The sequence below is a fragment of the Lynx rufus genome, unplaced genomic scaffold (genome assembly GCF_022079265.1).
Source record: "Lynx rufus isolate CCGP_SWC_20201006 ecotype Redwood Valley unplaced genomic scaffold, mLynRuf1.p SCAF_4, whole genome shotgun sequence".
In the NCBI taxonomy this organism is placed as follows: Eukaryota; Metazoa; Chordata; class Mammalia; order Carnivora; family Felidae; genus Lynx; species Lynx rufus.
This window is the reverse complement of record NW_025814856.1, coordinates 85,149,707-85,172,852: the sequence shown is the minus strand read 5'-3', so window position 1 is coordinate 85,172,852 and position 23,146 is coordinate 85,149,707. Positions and strand designations below refer to the sequence as shown.

The window sequence follows — 23,146 nt, the reverse complement described above, 5'->3', positions numbered from 1 at the left end:
TAAGTATGAAATATAACAAAGTGATTCTACCACACAGTAAATTAAAATGGGTTTAACACACAAAAAGGAGAGCTGGTAATAAAGATTAAATAAGAACAAAATAAAAGAAATTAAAATGATTACCCATTTGTTAACAAAGAATTTGAAAATAACCTTACCAAAAAGGCTTTATTTACTTTAGGTAACTTCTCTGATCCAATGTTACATGTATCTTGACCACTCAATATAAAATAACAAGAAAACCCTTTCCATCCCATCAGACATTTTCCTTCTGTGATGGTTGATTTTGTGTGTCAATTTGGCTAGGCCATCATACGCAGTTATTTAGTCAAACACTAACCTAGGTGCTTCTGTGAAGGTATTTTACTGCTGTGCTTAACATCTAAAATCAGTTGTCTCTCAGCAAAGAGTATCCCTGATAAGGGGAGAGACCTTATCCTATCAGTTGGAGGGCCTTAAGAACAAAAACTGAGGTTTCCGCCAAGGAAAAGAAATTCTACCTCAAGACTGAAACATCAGTTCCTGTCCAAGCCTGCTGTCCTGCCCTACAAACTTGTGACTTGCCAGGCCCCGTGGTCACGTAAGTCAATTCCTTGAAATGGACAACCCTGACGTTAGTGTTCAGAGTGGGGTGCTGCTGTAACCAACACCTTAAATGGGGGAAGTGGTTATGGAATTGGATACTATGTAGAGACTGGAACAACCTTGAGTTACTACACAATAAAAGCCCAGATTGTTTTGAAAAGATGGCTGGTTCGAAACAGACATCTAAGATAATAATTCTGGAGATGCTTGGGAGTGAAAGGATGGCAGAAAAGCTTCGATCTTAGAGGATATACATATATCATTCATGAACATGATGTTAGATTTTTTGATGAGGTTCCAGAAGGAAATGAGAAATGTGTTACTGGACACTGGAGCAAAGGCAATTCTTGTTGTAAAGTCGCAAAAACTAGGGCTGGCTGTTAAGAAATTAACTTGAATGTTGGCTGAGGAAATTTCCAAGCAAAATGTGCAGGGTATGGCTTTGGTTCACCTTGTGGCTATAGTAAAAATATAAAAGGAAAGAGAAACTGAGGCAGGAACCAGGGAAGAAGCCCATGCATCAAAGGCCAAGGAACACCAAGGATTTCCAACCACTACAAGAAGCAGGAGGAGGCAAGAGAGGATTCTTCCCAAGAGCCTTCAGAAGGAGCACAGTTGTGCAGACATGTTGATTTTTTTTTTATATATATGAAATTTATTGACAAATTGGTTTCCATACAACACCCAGTGCTCATCCCAAAAGGTGCCCTCCTCAATACAGACATGTTGATTTTAAACTTCTAGCCCCCAGAATTATGAAAGAATATATTTCTGTTGTTTTATGCCACCGAGCTTGTGGTAATTTGTTATAGCAGCCCTAGGAAAGTAATATATCCCCCCTACCTTGTTGTATTCTTCGTTATAGTGATTATCACCTCCTGAACATCTGAACATTTATCTCCCTTCTTTGTCCTACTTCACAAATATTTGTTGAATGAATGCATGAACTATGTCTACAGAATATTTTAAAACACCTTCAAGCAATAATAGACTAGCTTTACTACGTTAAAGATCCACGTCTTACGAGGCACCTGGGTGGCTCAGTCAGCTACGCTTCTGACTTCGGCTCAAGTCATGATTGCATGGTTCATGGATTCAAACTCCATGTCGGGCTCTGTGCTGACAGCTCAGAGCCTGGAGCCTGCTTTGGATTCTGTGTCTCCCTCTCTCTCTCTGCCCCTCCCCAACTCATGATCTGTCTGTTTCTCTCAAAAATAAACATTAAAAAAAAAAAAAAAAAGATCTAGGTCTTCCAGTTATGCTGTGGGAATGTTACATATAAAAAGGCTTTTTAACTTATAATCAAGTAATTTACAGAAGAAATCTCTAAATATATTCACTTTAGAAATGAATAAACTGATACTTCTCAAACTTCAGTATAAATCAGACTCACCAGGTGCATAAAGTTGGTTCTGCTGGTCCGGGGACCATACTTTGAGAATCACTAGTCTAATTCATTAGCCAAGGAACAAAAATGACTAAAATCTAATGTAACAAATGACTGTGCATAAGGCATTATTCCTTTTACACATACTTTAGAATTATCTTCAAATTCTGAAGTTTTTAAAAAGTCATCAAAAACAAAAATATGTTCTCCTTCATATGAACAGATGAAACTTTTTTCTAGCATCAAATAGGAAGTGGATTTGATTTTTCTCAGGTTTCTTTTAGGGAGAGAGGGGAAAGTACAAGGGGATATTGAAGATCATGATATGTTTTTTTTTTAATTTTTTTTAATGTTTGTTTATTTTTGAAGGAGAGATAGATAGAATGTGAGTGGGGAAGGGCAGAAAGAGAGGGAGACACAAAATCCTAAGCAGCATTCAGGCTCTGAGCTGTCAGCACAGAGCCCGATGTGGGGCTCAAACTCACAAACCATGAGATCATGATCTGAGCTGAAGTCAGATGCTTAACCGACTGAGCCACCCACGCATCCCCCCCCCCTTTTTTTTTTTTTAAGAAAGAGTGCAAGCCAGGGAGAGGGGCAGAGGGAAAGGGAAAATCTTAAGCAAGTTCCACTCCCAGCACAGAGCCCAAAGCAGGGCTCAATCCCATAATCCTGAGACCATGACCTGAGCTGAAATGAAGAGTTGGACACTTCATCAACTGAGCTACCCAGGTACCCCCAAGAAGATCCTGAGATGTTCTGACATTCTCAGACTGTCATCTGATAGCACAGTGATCAACACTCACTGGTACAAAGCGCTGACCGTATGTGCACGTCAACCCTGTAAATACACTCCAAAACCCACTTTACATTTATAGTACTATATGAAAGTAACATAAATTTGTCTTATAATTTTATAATAGAAGGGATGCTTTAATTCTGTATTTGGCAAAAATATTATAGTAAAATTGCTGATTCCTTAAAAGCAATATAGTAGTCCACAGAGACACTTTCCACAAACACTCACAGAGGTGATAAATATATTCTAAAATTATTGTGCTTTATTGCCTCATTTTGAATTTAATTCCAATCATACCAAAATTAAATGAAACTGAAATTTTACATCAGCCATTCATTAAAATGAGACAATGAATTATAATACAAAGCACACAAAATTCAAGAGTTCCCTGTAGAATTATTCTAAGTATATTTCTGCCCTCATTCTTCTGAGACTCAACATTTAAAAAGCAAAGTTGGAACCATATGTTTACAATGATAGTAATTTAACAGAACCCAAATCCAAAATAAGACAAAGTTTATCTGAAGTTCCTGACAAACCTATGTTTAAGGCAGCAAGTGAAAACAGTAATGAAACACATCCTGTGAAATTCTACCTCACCCAAGGAGACTAAAGATAAAGGGACTTCCTGGGGGGTATCATGGTGAGAGAGAATTTACAGAATCTCAGCACTTGCTTGAGGAAGAAATGACAACTTCGAGAAATTGAGGGCAGAATGAAGAGCACGGTCAGGAAAGCGAATGTTTACGATTAATCTAACCAACACTGAAAGTGAATTTTGTACAGATTCCATCAAGTGCCACATGACAGACTGCACATTTAGCACTGTGCCTTCCCACTGACAGAGCTCTTCCCTCTACAACGTTCCCCTGAGAGGCAATCACCCCATTTATGTTTATACCTCCAACAGTGGGCCAGAGTGTAATACCTTCTGGTAAGACTCTTAACCAATCGTTCTCTTTACCTAATAGGGAAACTTAATTCAAGTATTCTTACTTGCTAACCCCCAACTCCATGCATTTTCTCCTCAAACTACATTTGTTAGAACAAAGCCATTATCTGAATATAATGATTTAAGTTTGCTTTTAAAATATGGTCTTTAAAACAAAGTAAACAAAAAAAAAATCTGAATCTAAGGTAAAAAAAAAACAAAACAACAAACCTTTGGAGCCTCATTCTGACAGTGAGCTTCCTTATTTTATAACTTTAAGATAAATATGACAATAGTTCTCAGATCAGACATATCAGACTATTTAAATATTCATGTTTTACTATTCCTGACTTTGGTCATTTAATATCCTAAAAGTAGTAAACAGATGAAAAGAAAGTAAATGATTTTGATAAGAGCTATTGCCAGCAAGGAAAAAAGTCCAGTGACCGCTTCAACAAAACTTTACCAAGTATTAAAGTACAAAGTTACATGGTCAGATAGACTAATTATGATCTGTAATTCTCTTTTAAAAAGGCAGGGCGATGTTTGGATTTGGGTTTTTTCTTTTTGGAGGGAAGCTGCCATGGAAAATTAAAATTCAATTTTAGTTTGCTGGAAAACTCAATTACATGAACCACTGAATGTAGAATAAATCAGTGACAAGTGGTAATAAAAAAAATGTATTTAAGATATTCAGGGAAGGAGTCAGAAGTACAGTTGCATATAGGTAACTACTTTCCACAACTTATTTATAAAGAAGCTCACCAATATATTTGTTTTTTTATCTGTGACTACAAATCTTTTTTAGATGCTCTCAGAAATCCTGCTTTATTATTACTATTTCATTTCAGATCACTAGAGTTAACTGAAGCAAAGTCCAAGTGGTTTTTTCATGCTTTAAAAAAGAGGAACACAGGTCTGTAAATCTGAATGTAATGTTTCACTGAGAGTCCCTGGGTCTGGTCTGTCACGACCCGAGTGGACTGGACAAAGTGAGCATTTCCAATGGCTCCAAGTCTGTGCTTCTCTACTCAATATTCATTACATTCTACATTAAACGAACATTTTTCAACCTAAAAAAGTACACACGTTTGCATGAATAAGAATTTTCATGAAAACTTTTAAAAAGGTACCCTTCACTTTTAGTATTTCCATAAATAAGCATTTATTCAATCAGTAATTTTTTTGTGAAGAATGTAGGACAACACTTTATAATATCAGAGTAATATTTTCTATTCAGAAATAAAAGTCAAAAACTATTTTTATTTAAATCACTTTGGCTCGATTCTGGGAAGATGGCGGCGTAGGAGGACGCTGGGCTCACCGCGCGTCCTGCTGATCACTTAGATTCCACCTACACCTGCCTAAATAACCCAGAAAACCGCCAGAGGATTAGCAGAACAGAGTCACCGGACCCAAGTGCAGACGAGAGGCCCACGGAAGAGGGTAGGAAGGGTGGCGAGGCGGTGCGCGCTCCACGGACTGGCGGGAGGGAGCCGGGGCGGAGGGGCGGCTCGCCGGCCAAGAGGAGCCCCCGAGTCCGGCTTGCAAAAGCGGAGGGGCCTGACGGACTGTGTTCCGACAGCAAGCGCGACTTAGCGTCTGGGAGGTCATAAGTTAACAGCTCTGCTCGGAAAGCGGGAAGGCTGGAGGACAAAGGGAGGGTGAGCTGCGGAGCCCCCGGACGACAGAGCTCAGTTTGGAGGGGAACAAAGGCGCTCGCCAGCGCCATCTCCCCCGCCCATCCCCCAGCCAAAATCCCAAAGGGAACCGGTTCCTGCCAGGGAACTTGCTCGCTCGGCGCGAACACCCAACTCTGTGCTTCTGCGGAGCCAAACCTCCGGCAGCGATCTGACTCCTTCCGGCTGCCACAGGGCCCCTCCTGAAGTGGATCACCTAAGGAGAAGCGAGCTAAGCCTGCCCCCCCTGCCGCCGTGCACCTTGCCTTCCCACCCCAGCTAATACGCCAGATCCCCAGCATCACAAGCCTGGCAGTGTGCAAGTAGCCCAGACGGGCCACGCCACCCCACAGTGAATCCCGCCCCTAGGAGAGGGGAAGAGAAGGCACACACCAGTCTGACTGTGGCCCCAGCGGTGGGCTGGGGGCAGACATCAGGTCGGACTGCGGCCCCGCCCACCAACTCCAGTTATACACCACAGCACAGGGGAAGTGCCCTGCAGGCCCTCACCACACCAGGGCCTATCCAAAATGACCAAGCGGAAGAATTCCCCTCAGAAGAATCTCCAGGAAATAACAACAGCTAATGAGCTGATCAAAAAGGATTTAAATAATATAACAGAAAGTGAATTTAGAATAATAGTCATAAAATTAATCGCTGGGCTGGAAAACAGCATACAGGACAGCAGAGAATCTCTTGCTACAGACATCAGGGGACTAATGAACAGTCACGAGGAGCTGAAAAACGCTTTAAAGGAAATGGAAAACAAAATGCAAACCACCATGGCTCGGATGGAAGAGGCAGAGGAGAGAATAGGTGAACTAGAAGATAAAGTTATGGAAAAAGAGGAAGCTGAGAAAAAGAGAGATAAAAAAATCCAGGAGTATGAGGGGAAAATTAGAGAACTAAGTGATACACTAAAAAGAAATAATCTACGCATAATTGGTATCCCAGAGGAGGAAGAGAGAGGGAAAGGTGCTGAAGGGGTACTTGAAGAAATAATAGCTGAGAACTTCCCTGAACTGGGGAAGGAAAAAGGCATTGAAATCCAAGAGGCACAGAGAACTCCCTTCAGACGTAACTTGAATCGATCTTCTGCACGACATATCATAGTGAAACTGGCAAAATACAAGGATAAAGAGAAAATTCTGAAAGCAGCAAGGGGTAAACGTGCCCTCACATATAAAGGGAGACCTATAAGACTCGTGACTGATCTCTCTTTTGAAACTTGGCAGGCCAGAAAGAATTGGCACGAGATTTTCAGGGTGCTAGACAGCAAAAATATGCAGCCGAGAATCCTTTATCCAGCAAGTCTGTCATTTAGAATAGAAGGAGAGATAAAGGTCTTCCCAAACAAACAAAAACTGAAGGAATTTGTCACCACTAAACCAGCCCTACAAGAGATCCTAAGGGGGACCCTGTGAGACAAAGTACCAGAGACATCACTACAAGCATAAAACATACAGACTTCACAATGACTCTAAACCCGTATCTTTCTATAATAACACTGAATGTAAATGGATTAAATGCGCCAACCAAAAGACACAGGGTATCAGAATGGATAAAAAAACAAGACCCATCTATTTGCTGTCTACAAGAGACTCATTTTAGACCTGAGGACACCTTTAGATTCAGAGTGAGGGGATGGAGAACTATTTATCATGCTACTGGAAGCCAGAAGAAAGCTGGAGTAGCCATACTTATATCAGACAAACTAGACTTTAAATTAAAGGCTGTAACGAGAGATGAAGAAGGACATTATATAATAGTTACAGGGTCTATCCATCAGGAAGAGCTAACAATTATAAATGTCTATGCGCCGAATACCGGAGCCCCCAAATATATAAAACAATTACTCATAAACAGAAGCAACCTTATTGATAAGAATGTGGTCATTGCTGGGGACTTTAACACTCCACTTACAGAAATGGATAGATCATCTAGACACACGGTCAATAAAGAAACAAGGGCCCTGAATGAGACACTGGATCAGATGGACTTGACAGATATATTTAGAACTCTGCATCCCAAAGCAACAGAATATACTTTCTTCTCGAGTGCACATGGAACATTCTCCAAGATAGATCATATACTGGGTCACAAAACAGCCCTTCATAAGTTTACAAGAATTGAAATTATACCATGCATACTTTCAGACCACAATGCTATGAAGCTTGAAATCAACCACAGGAAAAAGTCTGGAAAACCTCCCAAAGCATGGAGGTTAAAGAACACCCTACTAACGAATGAGTGGGTCAACCAGGCAATTAGAGAAGAAATCAAAAAATATATGGAAACAAACGAAAATGAAAATACAACAATCCAAACGCTTTGGGACGCAGCAAAGGCAGTCCTGAGAGGAAAATACATTGCAATCCAGGCCTATCTCAAGAAACAAGAAAAATCCCAAATACAAAATCTAACAGCACACCTAAAGGAAATAGAAGCAGAACAGCAAAGGCAGCCTAAACCCAGCAGAAGAAGAGAAATAATAAAGATCAGAGCAGAAATAAACAATATAGAATCTAAAAAAACTGTAGAGCAGATCAACGAAACCAAGAGTTGGTTTTTTGAAAAAATAAACAAAATTGACAAACCTCTAGCCAGGCTTCTCAAAAAGAAAAGGGAGATGACCCAAATAGATAAAATCATGAATGAAAATGGAATTATTACAACCAATCCCTCAGAGATACAAACAATTATCAGGGAATACTATGAAAAATTATATGCCAACAAATTGGACAACCTGGAAGAAATGGACAAATTCCTGAACACCCACACTCTTCCAAAACTCAATCAGGAGGAAATAGAAAGCTTGAACAGACCCATAACCAGCGAAGAAATTGAATCGGTTATCAAAAATCTCCCAACAAATAAGAGTCCAGGACCAGATGGCTTCCCAGGGGAGTTCTACCAGACGTTTAAAGCAGAGATAATACCTATCCTTCTCAAGCTATTCCAAGAAATAGAAAGGGAAGGAAAACTTCCAGACTCATTCTATGAAGCCAGTATTACTTTGATTCCTAAACCAGACAGAGACCCAGTAAAAAAAGAGAACTACAGGCCAATATCCCTGATGAATATGGATGCCAAAATTCTCAATAAGATACTAGCAAATCGAATTCAACAGCATATAAAAAGAATTATTCACCATGATCAAGTGGGATTCATTCCTGGGATGCAGGGCTGGTTCAACATTCGCAAATCAATCAACGTGATACATCACATTAACAAAAAAAAAGAGAAGAACCATATGATCCTGTCAATCGATGCAGAAAAGGCCTTTGACAAAATCCAGCACCCTTTCTTAATAAAAACCCTTGAGAAAGTCGGGATAGAAGGAACATACTTAAAGATCATAAAAGCCATTTATGAAAAGCCCACAGCTAACATCATCCTCAACGGGGAAAAACTGAGAGCTTTTTCCCTGAGATCAGGAACACGACAGGGATGCCCACTCTCACCGTTGTTGTTTAACATAGTGCTGGAAGTGCTAGCATCAGCAATCAGACAACAAAAGGAAATCAAAGGCATCAAAATTGGCAAAGATGAAGTCAAGCTTTCGCTTTTTGCAGATGACATGATATTATACATGGAAAATCCGATAGACTCCACCAAAAGTCTGCTAGAACTGATACATGAATTCAGCAAAGTTGCAGGATACAAAATCAATGTACAGAAATCCGTTGCATTCTTATACACTAACAATGAAGCAACAGAAAGACAAATAAAGAAACTGATCCCATTCACAATTGCACCAAGAAGCATAAAATACCTAGGAATAAATCTAACCAAAGATGTAAAGGATCTGTATGCTGAAAACTATAGAAAGCTTATGAAGGTAATTGAAGAAGATTTAAAGAAATGGAAAGACATTCCCTGCTCATGGATTGGAAAAATAAATATTGTCAAAATGTCAATACCACCCAAAGCTATCTACACATTCAATGCAATCCCAATCAAAATTGCACCAGCATTCTTCTCGAAACTAGAACAAGCAATCCTAAAATTCATATGGAACCACAAAAGGCCCCGAATAGCCAAAGGAATTTTGAAGAAGAAGACCAAAGCAGGAGGCATCACAATCCCAGACTTCAGCCTCTACTACAAAGCTGTCATCATCAAGACAGCATGGTATTGGCACAAAAACAGACACACAGACCAATGGAATAGAATAGAAACCCCAGAACTAGACCCACAAACATATGGCCAACTCATCTTTGACAAAGCAGGAAAGAACATCCAATGGAAAAAAGACAGCCTCTTTAACAAATGGTGCTGGGAGAACTGGACAGCAACATGCAGAAGGTTGAAACTAGACCACTTTCTCACACCATTTACAAAAATAAACTCAAAATGGATAAAGGACCTAAATGTGAGACAGGAAACCATCAGAACCTTAGAGGAGAAAGCAGGAAAAGACCTCTCTGACCTCAGCCGTAGCAATCTCTTACTCGACACATCCCCAAAGGCAAGGGAATTAAAAGCAAAAGTGAATTACTGGGACCTTATGAAGATAAAAAGCTTCTGCACAGCAAAGGAAACAACCAACAAAACTAAAAGGCAACCAACGGAATGGGAAAAGATATTTGCAAATGACATATCGGACAAAGGGCTAGTATCCAAAATCTATAAAGAGCTCACCAAACTCCACACCCGAAAAACAAATAACCCAGTGAAGAAATGGGCAGAAAACATGAATAGACACTTCTCTAAAGAAGACATCCAGATGGCCAACAGGCACATGAAAAGATGTTCAGCGTCGCTCCTTATCAGGGAAATACAAATCAAAACCACACTCAGGTATCACCTCACGCCAGTCAGAGTGGCCAAAATGAACAAATCAGGAGACTATAGATGCTGGAGAGGATGTGGAGAAACGGGAACCCTCTTGCACTGTTGGTGGGAATGCAAATTGGTGCAGCCGCTCTGGAAAGCAGTGTGGAGGTTCCTCAGAAAATTAAAAATAGACCTACCCTATGACCCAGCAATAGCACTGCTAGGAATCTACCCAAGGGATACAGGAGTACTGATGCATAGGGGCACTTGTACCCCAATGTTCATAGCAGCACTCTCAACAATAGCCAAATTATGGAAAGAGCCTAAATGTCCATCAACTGATGAATGGATAAAGAAATTGTGGTTTATATACACAATGGAATACTACGTGGCAATGAGAAAAAATGAAATATGGCCTTTTGTAGCAACGTGGATGGAACTGGAGAGTGTGATGCTAAGTGAAATAAGCCATACAGAAAAAGACAGATACCATATGGTTTCACTCTTATGTGGATCCTGAGAAACTTAACAGGAACCCATGGGGGAGGGGAAGGAAAAAAAAAGAAAAAAAAAAAGGACGTTAGAGTGGGAGAGAGCCAAAGCATAAGAGACTGTTAAAAACTGAGAACAAACTGAGGGTTGATGGGGGGTGGGAGGGAGGGGAGGGTGGGTGATGGGTATTGAGGAGGGCACCTTTTGGGATGAGCACTGGGTGTTGTATGGAAACCAATTTGTCAATAAACTTCATATAAAAAAAAAATAAATAAAATAAAAAAAAAAAAAAAAAAAAAATCACTTTGAAAAATCTAGGCAAAAGAGATTGCATGGCCATTTTTTCTCAAATAAAAATACAAATATTCCTTCTAAGAATGTTTGTTACCCTCTTTTACCCAAAAATGCTTTGTCCAATAACTTAAGAAAAGTTTTCTTTTGTAATTTTTAGCTCAGTTTTTAAATACTTTTACCACTTTTTTACTAAACAAGGTGTTTTATATCTAAATTTGTAAATTATATGCTTTGCAGCTACTCACTTAAAATGAAGATCTTTGAAAGTAAAATGGGTTTCAACAATTCCTGTAGTTTTCACTCTAGTTCTGAGAACATCTTGTTGAGTTGGAATGTAGTTTGGTTGTGCTATTCTGTCCAAGTCATTCAAATAGCTGAAAAAATAAACAAGACAATAAGCTAATCGTTAATACAGCCATTAAAGATCTCCTCAATCAAGGAGTAAAACATTTTGATGCATGCAATATTCAAATTACTGGAAATCATTACATTTCTCAGTAATAAAACAATTTAAGTTTATATGTTCTATTAACACACTGAAATGAAAACGTTTATGTAAGTCTCCAGCCACAAAGCTCTTTTAACACTTTTCAAGTGTTGTGTTCTTTGTTTCCTAAGGACCCTAGTCATTCTCCTTGTTGGAAACAAAACAGAGTAACAACTTCTTAAAAACCACACAAAACCAACTGTACACTACAAGTTTGTTTCTTAAAATTCTTTACTACACATTTTTTATATAGCACTGTGTTTATTTTCCAGACATTACTCTTGAGGATTCTGAGACTCTTACACTTTTAAGAAACTAATGAGTAACCTCTAGTCGAAGGCTGAATTCAATACTGTTCCTTTTCAACCAGCCTTAAGTTACACATAGGAAAACAGCACACATGCTCTTTTACTCTGAATTTTACTGGCTCTCTAAATCAATATTCGTATTTTACTTCTCACTGATTTTAGTCACCCACCCATTCAAAACTGTCTGCCAATGATTCCAAATATGTTGTGCTATTCAAATGTAGCAGTGTCATACCACGAAATTATTCTGTGTAAATTATCTCATGCCATTTTATATAGTAAATAATGTTGTAGAATGTCCAAATAGAGAGAGATTAATGTGAACCTCGGTGGTTAAAGAAGCATTCATGGGTGGTGAGGGGTTTAAACAGAAATCTGAATGATGGGACAGAAAAAAAAGAGAATGCCATCCACATGAGGAGAATTAGTAAAACAGTATGGAGACAGGAACAGTCACATCTCATTTCTCAGAAAGCAAGGCCCCTAGGAAGGGTGATGCAGAAATTCAAAAGAGAAGTCTGGACTTAATCCTAAGGTCAGCTGATTATGGGGACCATCCCTACAGTGTCTTCTAATAGCTGAGAGTAATCAGTGAATGACGATTTAGAAGATACATCTATGTTTATTACAGAGAGGCACTAACTACTGCAATGTTAATTGAGGTTATCCTCTGAAACTGTTCCTTAGCCATTTACAACAGGTCTTGCGAACAAAAGGAGCTTAACAAATATTAGATTTGTAGACATGGAGGTCAAAAGCTATCCAAACACTGAGTAATCAAAAATGTTTTAAAGACACTTAAGTATATGTATGTGATACTAGAATACAACGAGAGAGGACACCTTGAGTTATCTGTATTATTTGCTGAACTTAAAAGAATCTTATTATCTTACTGCACTGGTAATAATCCCCCAGTACTTATCTGTGTTTTTAATTCCACATATATAACGTTATGTATTATTGTAAGAAAATCTAACTTAATAAACAGGCCATGGCAAGATTTTACTCATTGTCCCTTTTAAGTAGTGTTACTCTCACTTAAAATGGGCTTTGATTACTCAGATCCATTTCTTTGCTTAAAACTGCTTCAGAAATTGCCTCTAAAGATAACGCACATTTATATTTCAACGTGACAAATAAGAAAAACCGGCACTATGAAAAACTCCAATTGTTTTAAATGATCATAAATTTAAAGTAAATTGGTGCTTGGACAGTCATAATGGGCAACTTGGCAGCCCCCCCCCCCCCCAGTCAAAAACTCAGAAATCAAGATGCACTGTAACCACTGTGGAGGAGAAAATTTCTGTCACTTCCTTCATTCTTGGAAAATGGCTCCATTATTGCCATCTTAAGGTCAGAACCACTAGTAATGAACTACTGGGGAGACAAAATGGCTTATTCTTCTCAGTGCACTGTACACAGGAGACAAGCCGTGGCCATTAGACTGCAGGGGTCCAGGAAGTACCACCATATGGGGAAACACACTTCAGTCGATTGTCCCTGAGAAGCACCCCTTTACTACTGAAAAAGCTCCCTTTGGTGGGCTTGGCTCAGAGCACTCTTCTCAACATGGCAGGGATTCCCATTTAGATCTTTCTGCAGGTGCTCGTGGTGCTAAAGCAAATAATATGGTGTAAGAGTTATGTTCTTCTGTAAATAATTTTTTTTCTAATTTCTCTTCTACCTTCTGTAAAGTATGGTTTGTTAGTTCATTCATTACTAAACAAAGGCACAGTGAATGACAATTATGTGTCAGGCAATGAAGAAAGAACATACGGTAAAAGCAGACCTTACTGAATTTACAGTGTAGTGGCAGAGGCAGGAAGTAAATAATTTCAACAAAAATACAAATCAAATTACTTCAAAGTAAATGTAAATCTGTCAGCGTTCTGAAAAAAAAAATTTTTGTGTACTGTAAGTATATAAAACAGGGAGGCAAAGACCTAATCAGTGAGTCAAACTCACTGAGGACAAAGAGGACACCAGTGGAAATACATATTCAGTAACATGTGACTTATACGTGTATAAAATACGTACATATTAACATGTATGGTGTATAGAGTGGCAAAGCATTAAAAACACAGACCAGAAAATAGAGCATGACAAAAATGGGCATGGGTTCCACAAAAATGTCTATTATTTACTCATCTGCACTAAACTACTCATGTGACACATACTGAGTACTCTGATGTGTAACCAATGACATGCGACGTGGTGATCAGGAAGAGCCATACCCAGTTTGCTTTTCACTGTGAAGTATGTGTATTTACCTAGATCTTACTAATACCCATCATCTTCTATCTTATTCTCACTTGTGTCCCTAAAAGCCAATAGCTCTTTCAAGAAAATGGAACAACTTTGGGAAGCAAAATGAGTGCAGAGCACATGTCTGAAGACCAATCAAGGCCATTTATACCTTACGTTTCTGCTGAGTATGTGTGTCAAATAATGGAAACAAATACTTGATTTTTTTGTCAAGTGATCTGCTAGATCACCAAGCAGAAAGCTCCCTGACCAGGTTTTATCACAACTTGCTTTATGAACTGTCTGTGGCCACCATCCAAAAAAATCAGGGAAGATTTTTCTTACAAAATACTGATGTCTAGTGCAACAGGGAACATACAGTTGATAATTTTCAAGTGTAGAGCTACAGAAGATATCTTGGGATCACCATATACCCCTTCACCATACACACAAAGTGCCTGTCACTGGATGAGTAACTCTTCTCAGGCACTATTAGTATAATGAAAAGAACACAATCAGGGTTGCCTGGGTGACTCAGTCATTGAACTTTCTGACTCTTGGTTTCAGCTCAGGTCATCATCTCACAATTTCGTTGAGTTTGAGCCCCGTGTCTGGCTCCACGCTGACAATGAGGAGCCTATGTGGGATTCTCTGTCTCCCTCTCTCTCTGCCCCTCCCCCACTCATGCCATCTTTGTCTCTCTAAAAATAAATAAATAAAACTTAAAAAATAGTAAAAAAAACAAAATAAGTTACCCTCCCCTTGGGCTAGTCCCAGGAAAACTAGAGATACACCCAAATTCAGAGTGAACTTTGTGAAGTTCCAATTACTTTCTTGGAAATTCACTGGAAAAAGTCCATTCTGCATGTTTCAATTAGAGTTACATAAACATGAGTCTCTTGAGACACTTCTGAAGGCAGAGAAAATAACTACAATGCTATCTACACACAAAAAATAAAGTTTTCAAATACTGTCATCCTGAATATCCTGAGTTTTACAAGAATGTGTCAGCCAATTCTGCAATAGCATTGACTCGGAGGTATATTTGACTTCCAAGTAATTATTCATGATAGTTTAGTTCTAAAGTTACGATTACTTACTATGCTGCGGAATCATTAAGCTGGTACTCTCGGGATCTGTTGAAACAGGCCTGTACACCACTATCTTTCCACAATCTCTTTATAACTCCGGCAAGTTCTGCAGTCATAAAGCCTTCTTCAGCGGCTCCAGCAAGCACAAACAGTTGGCGGGCATCATCCTGAACATTCAAAGACCATTTTTTTTTTTTTTAAGTAAAGAGAGACACATTACAGGTTAAAAGTACAAAGGGAGGCATTGCAGATTATAAGAAAAGTGCAACAGTGAACTTCCTTTGTTTTTCATTGGGGTCAGAACTTAATTCTCTATAGCACCACTTAAAAAACTGGCTTAACTAAAAGAGTGTAATCTTCAATCATGAGTCTATGTTTTATAATATCAGTAACAGCTATCAAGGCACTAGGAAAACTGGAAGAATGACAGACTACACTTACAACTCAAGAGGGGACCCATTAAGTGACTATTCACGATCTCTCACAGTTTTTTGTGCACTGATAATGATCAGTTTTGAAAACAGAGAAATAATATATGTGTCACCCCTCCCTCCCAAAATGTTTCTAAGAAACACACTAACACCATTAAAGATTATTTTAAGAAAGAATCTAATTAAATGTTAGCTTTCTGATCTTCTTTATACAAGGAACAGATTTAATTCAGAGAAGGGAGAAATCAATGTGGAATAGGCAGTTTCACACAGAACTATTTTCTCAGATTTTCAGGAGACCATATATATATATATATATATATATATATATATATATATATTAAATCAATGGGCCAGGGGTGGGGGACAGGTGTTTGCTCATGCAGGCATAGAAAAACACAAAATAAACACAGCTATGAAGTAGAAATACAATGCATACTGAAGACAGCATGCAAAATATTTTAAGTGAAGGAATGCTGTGTATAAAGTTAATTAAATTTTCCTTACGTTTTGAGGCCACAAATATTTAGTATTAAGATCCACAGGTAATCAACCACACTAGTGCTGTCCAAAGGAAATACAACATGAGACACTGATATACTTCTAAATTTTCTAATAGCCATATTTGTAAAAGCGAAAGAAAGGTGAAATTAATATAATAAGATGTTTTGTTTAACCTCTACCTAAGATAACATTTCTACATGAAATCAAAATAAAATTATTGGGATATTTCACATTTTTATACATATTTAGTGTTCAGAATCTGACATTTATTTTTACAGACAGCGTATCTCAATTCAGATGAGACATTTCTAATAATAACCGTATGTGGGTGGGGGCTACACTGCTGGATAACAGCAAAACAGTATAAAACTGGATTAACTATAGTTTTCAGGTAAGAACATAGTTAATCTAAAAACAGGGGAGATATGAAATTGCTATCTTCATAGAGATTCTCTGTAGCCTAAGACTTACAGCTTTACATTAAGTCAGTGGACAATCCCTAGTTTTTCTAAACAAGGGGCATTTTCCCAAAGTACTGCAGTAAATGTTTATGAAGTGATGACACACATTATAAGGTATACAGTAGAGAAGCCATTTGGTGACACAGGACAGCAAACGTATTAGCTGACAGTAAAATTCATTCTGCTGCCAATTTGTGAACCTTTTTCTTTTTTTTTTTCCAGATAGAACCCATACTGAAAAATAATTAAGTATCTCAGCATGGGAACATATTATTCAAGCATATGTTTCCCTTTTTAGTAAATCACAAGAGAAATGCATGCAAGCAAGTAACACATGTACAATAACCTTAATAAAACCCAATATAACATGGTTTCAAGTTCATTCTTAGCACCATTTACCTAATTACAGTAAACATTCAGTTTTCCAAATAACTGTCTATATATGAGAAATTTCTAAATTTGGTCATTGTTATTAAACAACATCACACAGAATTTTCTCCATCCATTTCAGAAAAGCACTTTTCACTTAAGTAGTTTTTAATGAGCTTTCATTATGATATATTTATTCAATTTCATTAAAATTTCTTGACAGAAAACACTAATGCCTTCTGGTATGGGTCTTAAGATCACATTCTCTTCAAACTGTCTAGGAAGAAGCCTGAAGAAAAAGACATGAGAAACTTTGGAAGTGTACTTATAAACTGTACTGTTACATTCAAAAATGTCTCTTCTTCACAAAATGTAAAATAGCCTCTTTTCCTTGAAAAACTAATTAGAATATTCACTACCATGTCATTAGGAGGACATTCAGAGGTCTATCAATTAGACCTTCTGGTAATAAATTTAAACTTATTTAAATTTATTCTTATTCTTAAACTTATCTTATTCTTAAACTTATTCTAAAAGTACTTTAGAAATCATTCTACCTAAACTTTTGTTTTGTATAAAAAGACTCTGAACACAGAGTGGTTAAGCAACTCATTTGATGTTTCACAGCTAACCGGTCACCCAATCACACACATCAGTCAACAGCCATTGTCCAAGACAAGATAAATGTTAAAACTACAGAATGATAACAACAATCCTACCTGGCCATGGAATGAAGTCTTTTCAAAATGTATGTAACATAATGTTACCTAAGAACATTTAGAACGCTAAACATGGGTGTACCAAAACCATGTGACATAGGGTCGAAAAAAGATTGGGATTGCTAAAGAGTGAAGTTTAGTCAGAAAGGATACAGGTGAGTAAAGCAGCACAGGCACTCTTTTGTGTGTGTTGAAAGAAATGTTATTTGCCAGGCAATTATTTGTGAGTAGCAAGGAAAAATCCTTGGATGTAGCCATGTTTAATATGTTTTCAAGCTACTAAGACTTAAATGAAAATAAGATGGCGGAGAGAATGTAAGTGCCTCTTTATACAACTGTGTGCTCTGGGAACTCAGGAAGAAGTTACGCAAGGCTTTCGTGTGAAGGGACTTGGAATAGGGTCGCTTTTCCCGCTGAGGGTCAGGGAACTTGGCATGCTGTATTTATTTAGTGACAGCACATTTCATCTGAGGCTGTCACCTACTTTATGGGAATTCAGAAGAGTCCTTTTGGGATGGGGAAGAGAAGACTCTGAGGGACCAGGACAGCTGTCTTCTGACATTTGAAGTAAGGATTATTAAAGGTAAGAGTAGACTTCATATTTAGATATAAAGCATAAAAAAGAGAATTCTTAGGGCAAAAGATATCAGATTTCAATTCCATACAAAGAACACTTTTTAACAATCAAAGCCATGCCAAAAAAAAAAAAAAAAAAAGAGGGGAAATGAGAGACTAAGTTTTTAAGCAAAGGCTAGATGATTATTTTAATATAGCAGACAGAATCATAAATGAGATTAAGAGTTTAAACAGAAAAAATCAGAAAGCCCTTCTATAATAGAGATTAAATAATATGATAAAGTAGTCTTAAAAATAGTGACAACTCTAAATTTTTGGCCACAATGATAACATATTGATGTCATGATTGATACAAGTATGGAAATCTTTTGTTCCAATGGCTTAACTCAGTTATTTCATTAATAACATTAGTGAATACCACATATGAGAACTACTCATATATTTAATCTGCCAAATTTCTACAGGATATAATCACTCCTATAAATTTAAGTCCACTATACTGCTTTTATCAAAGTTAGTATATCTTTAAAGAAATCCTGAGAATAGGGAAGTCACCACTCCATGGTCCATGGTGCCAATCCCAGACATTTCAAGAATTGCTTTAAGAATACATAGACGTTAATTTTTTTTTCTCTCAAAACACACATATAATCAAAGTAAAAATGACTGAGGCAAGGAAATAGGAAGTCATTTTTCTTTTTTCTGATAGTACTGCTTAACACGATGGGGGAATGCTAAAAATAAAATAATCTAAGTTAATTTTAAATAAATTGCAGAGAGCAAAATTTCTCACTAAATTGCAGTGAACATGAGCTTCTCTACATCAAGAGATTACAATAAATATGCTACATAAAATTAGCCTTTATATGTATACTTATGAAGCTTATAAATACGTGTATTTTTTATTTTCAAGTTCATAAAATAAAAAAAAATACTTAAATGTTTTCTGGATGGACAATAAAACTTGTTGTCAAGAGCTATAAAAATATGTGCTGATATGTGAATTGAGGAAAAAAGAAAAACAGTGCTCGAGGCACATATTACATTTCAAAGAAAGATTAATACCACTTAGCCACATACAAAAATCAATTTTCCTCAGAATCAAAAATAATATAATCCTATAACAACCTCTTAGTTCTCAAACATAAGCCAGAATATAAAACCAATTCAAACATTCACCTGGAGAAATAACAAGTAGAAATGACTAGGAACATTTTGACCAAGAATACTGGGGAAGAAGGGCTAAAATTATCAGATATTAAAAGCTTACAATATGTAGAACACTCTTGTATTAATGCAGATCAATAGAAAAAGATCAAATCTGAACTTATTACATGATAAATGTGGCTAGGTAAATTAGTAGGATAGGATATGATTAAGGAAAAAAACACAACTCTACTTGATAATTAGATAGCTGCCTGAAGAGGAAAAAAATAATGCAGATCTCAACTTCATGCATACCACAGAGTAAATTTTAGAGTAATTAAAGAACAAACACATGAAATAATGTTAAAATTCACTTCCCTAAAAAAAAACATTTAAAATAGTATGAATACTTAGTAAATCTTGGAGAGATTTTCTAAATTTAAACATAATGGAAGAAATAACAGAGGAAGATGTAAGAAAACAAAAACCCTAAGATTTAAAGGCAATAAGCAACATGTGAAAGAACATTAGTGGACAAAGGTTTCATACATAATCAACACACCAAGAATCCAAGTGGTAAATGACTAAGGCATAAAACAGGTCACTGACAAAGAAAAATATAGTTAGTAGAGTATATGGAAAACTGCAGTTACACTAAAAATTAAAAATGCACATTAAAATGAGATAACAGGTACTAATAAATCAGCCAGTATTTTAAAAATGTTAAGATTTCTAAATTTTGGCTACCCAGAGTGCTAAGAAAAGGCACTCTAGGAAACAGGACAGGAAGGTAAATTGTTACCACCTTTCTCAGACACAATCTGGCAATTTAGGCAGACAAACAGAAACTAACTAATGAAATACACTACAAAATTAGAAAAACCGAAAAGTAGCCATTATGCAGGTGCATGCTGAGGCTGGGGGGAGAAAGGGAGGTCTTTTCAGTCAATTCAAATCAGTTTCCTAAATTATTCCAAGTAAGTGCTTCTTAAACTATCCATGACAAAGGACCAGTCCTATGTTTTGTTCTTTTATTTCCAATCTGTTTCAAAATAAAATTTAAATCACACAAAATATAAACCTATTTTCTTAAACTATCAAAGTTACCATATAAATTACTCTGCCAATTGCATTAAATGTAAATTCTTTTCCTTAATTCCTGTACTCACGTGCATGCTTGTGGACAGACACAGATTCATGAACCACACTTTGAAGAGAGCACTATTTTAAATGATGCAATGCCTGAGACATGTTAATAGGCTCCTACATAATGCTTCCCTAACTCCCCATTATTAAAAACAATAATTTATCATCCACAGATTGAGTAACTCATTCTGAGAGAGTTTTGAAAGGATAGTCAGCACAAAATCTGATTGCTCTATGCAATCCTTGAAAACAATTTTGTTTCCTCTGATTTTAAATAACTAATGTGTAATCTGCTTTGCAAATCTGGTAACTGCCAAATATGAAGCATACCACAGCAAATTAGTACCATTTCTGTAAGTTTTACATCTTTTTAGTCAATTCTCATCAAATTAACCTACATATTACGATGTAATTCCAATCAAGATACCAACAGACTGTTTTTGTTTTGTTTCAACAGGGATGTGGGGCATTAAGTTGATTCTCAAGTTCACCTGGAGAGAAACGCAAAACCAACTTCACATTTTGGTAACAACAACAACAACAAAAAAAACAATGGAATGAGTGCTCTTACCCTACCAAATACCAATTAACCCTATGAGGCAAGAGGAAGTAAAATACATTGATTCTGAGAAGGATGACAGTAATATAATAATTATAAATGGCAACAATAGGAGCAATAAACATTTAGTGAGCATCTATTATGAACAAGACATGGTAAAAGCTTGATGTTCACTATGTCATTATCTCTCACAACCCTCCCAGATAGATGTCATTATTTCCATCTTATTGTAATAAAAGACACTTATAAGGGCTAAGTAATTTAACAAGTGACTGATCTGGAAAAAAAAAAAAGAAAGAATACATCAATGGAAAAAAATGGGGTTCAGAAAAACATCCATTTTGCTGCTACAGGAGGAATTTTCAAGTCACTAAGGAATGGCTGTAGGGGCAAAGGATGATCAGATTATAAAATATATTTAGATCCCACCCACCAAGAGACACAAATAACTTTTCCAGGTGGGTGAAGTGATAAGTCTAAAAAATAAAACTATAAACATCCTAGAAAAATAAGAGTATTTAAGTAATTGGAAGTTTGAGAAAGATCTCTCTAATAAGATACAGCGAAGTCAGAATTAATGCAAAAAAATTTAAGAGTTCTAAAACAAAGTTACTGCTATTTAAAAAAATTGAAAGAAACATATTGAGCAAAATTATCTGGAAAACTTAAAGAAAGGTTAATATACCTTATATTTAAAGAGAATCAATGTGAAAAGAACAAGTAATTTAACAGAACTGAATGACGAATACTCAGAGGAATTCACGGAAGAAATACTAAAAGACAAAGACTTCCCACCTCACTAACAGGAAAATAAAAACTAAAAAAGAAAAAAAAAAGGAAGACAATATTTTTCAGGCATGAGACATTAAAAATCAAATGTTGATAATATCTAAGTTTGCAAGACTCTGGTTAACACTGATACACAGTTGTTAGAAAACATTATTCACATCACTTTCTTTCTGAGAGCTCATCTGTTGTTCCTATCACAACTAAATATCTGGTTAACCTTCGACTCAGGGATAATATGTCCGAGAACTGGTATTTGAGAAATAGAAATATATTCAGCCTTTGAATATATTCTTATTCACAGAATGCTTTTTCCTGGCTTTTGTCTAGAAAACTCTTACACGTTTCAATTTCAAGTTCCAATGTCCCTTATGTACATGTTTAGTTCACCTTTGTATTTCTTAGCACAATTCCAAAAGCCTCCAAATATTTTAAAGCTTAAATAGAACACAAAACCAATCAAAACCAGCCTGAGAACATGAAGACATATGTGTGAAGGAGTTAGTAATAATGGCTAAAGCAAACAGAAGGAATAGTCTGAAGGTAGGAGGGAAACAGTTACTAGGCTACAGCTAGACAGTCTAAGAAGAGTGACTCAAACTAGCACTAAGTGAAACAAAGAGGAGAAAAAAAGTCCCACACGTAGATTTTCAAAGCATCAGAACTCGAAGGAAAGAAGGAAGGAAGGAAGGAAGGAAGGAAGGAAGGAAGGAAGGAAGGAAGGAAGGAAGGAAGGAAGGGTCGGAGTGAGGGGGGAGAGGCAGGCAGGGCAACTTAAAAAAAAAAAAAGTTTGTAGTGACAGAGCAGTTACTTCAAGTCGGACCTGTCACTAAGTCCTTGAGAGAAAAATATGAAATAAAAAGACTTCATAAAAAACTGCTTGCACTGACTCTTCAATCACCTCCTAAAATGGAGGCTACAAAATCTTTCTAAATTATCACATATAACATCTAAATGCAGAATACCCTATATGTGATACGATAAACGATTTAAATCACTGTCAGTGGAACTGATGTAAACTACAATCTACATCAATTCTTTCTCCTTTAAGGAAGGTTCCCCACTGTTAAAGACAAACAAAAGCATTTGTTGAATGAATCAATGACAAATGAATAAAGATAAAAATGATTAAATGAATAAATGCATAAATGTCTGGATATGATCAAATCTTGTTCCATAAAAAAAGGATTCAGGAAAATGTAATGAATTACTATTAAAAATAATCTTGAAATCTACTTGAACATTTTAGTTCATTAACACTAAGTTTTTAAATTCTTGTTTAAAAGGAAATGGTTAGTAAATTAATATGGACCAAAAACTTACAAAGATATGTTAGCATAATTTATAAATAATAAACCAGGTTTATTTTAGA

The 23,146-nt window shown here is 36.8% G+C and overlaps 1 protein-coding gene across 2 annotated transcripts in view; it reads right to left on the bottom strand.

The window, feature by feature from the left end:
- GNAI1 (G protein subunit alpha i1) overlaps nt 1-23,146 on the bottom strand; it is an 88,478-nt gene that overhangs the window by 8,890 nt on the left and 56,442 nt on the right. For both annotated transcript variants that reach the window (XM_047096250.1, XM_047096251.1), the window contains exons 4-5: nt 15,086-15,243; nt 11,192-11,320 (exon numbers count right to left, since the gene is read on the bottom strand). In XM_047096250.1, coding sequence (XP_046952206.1) covers nt 11,192-11,320; nt 15,086-15,243 — 287 coding nt within the window. The remainder of the gene's footprint in view (nt 1-11,191; nt 11,321-15,085; nt 15,244-23,146) is intronic.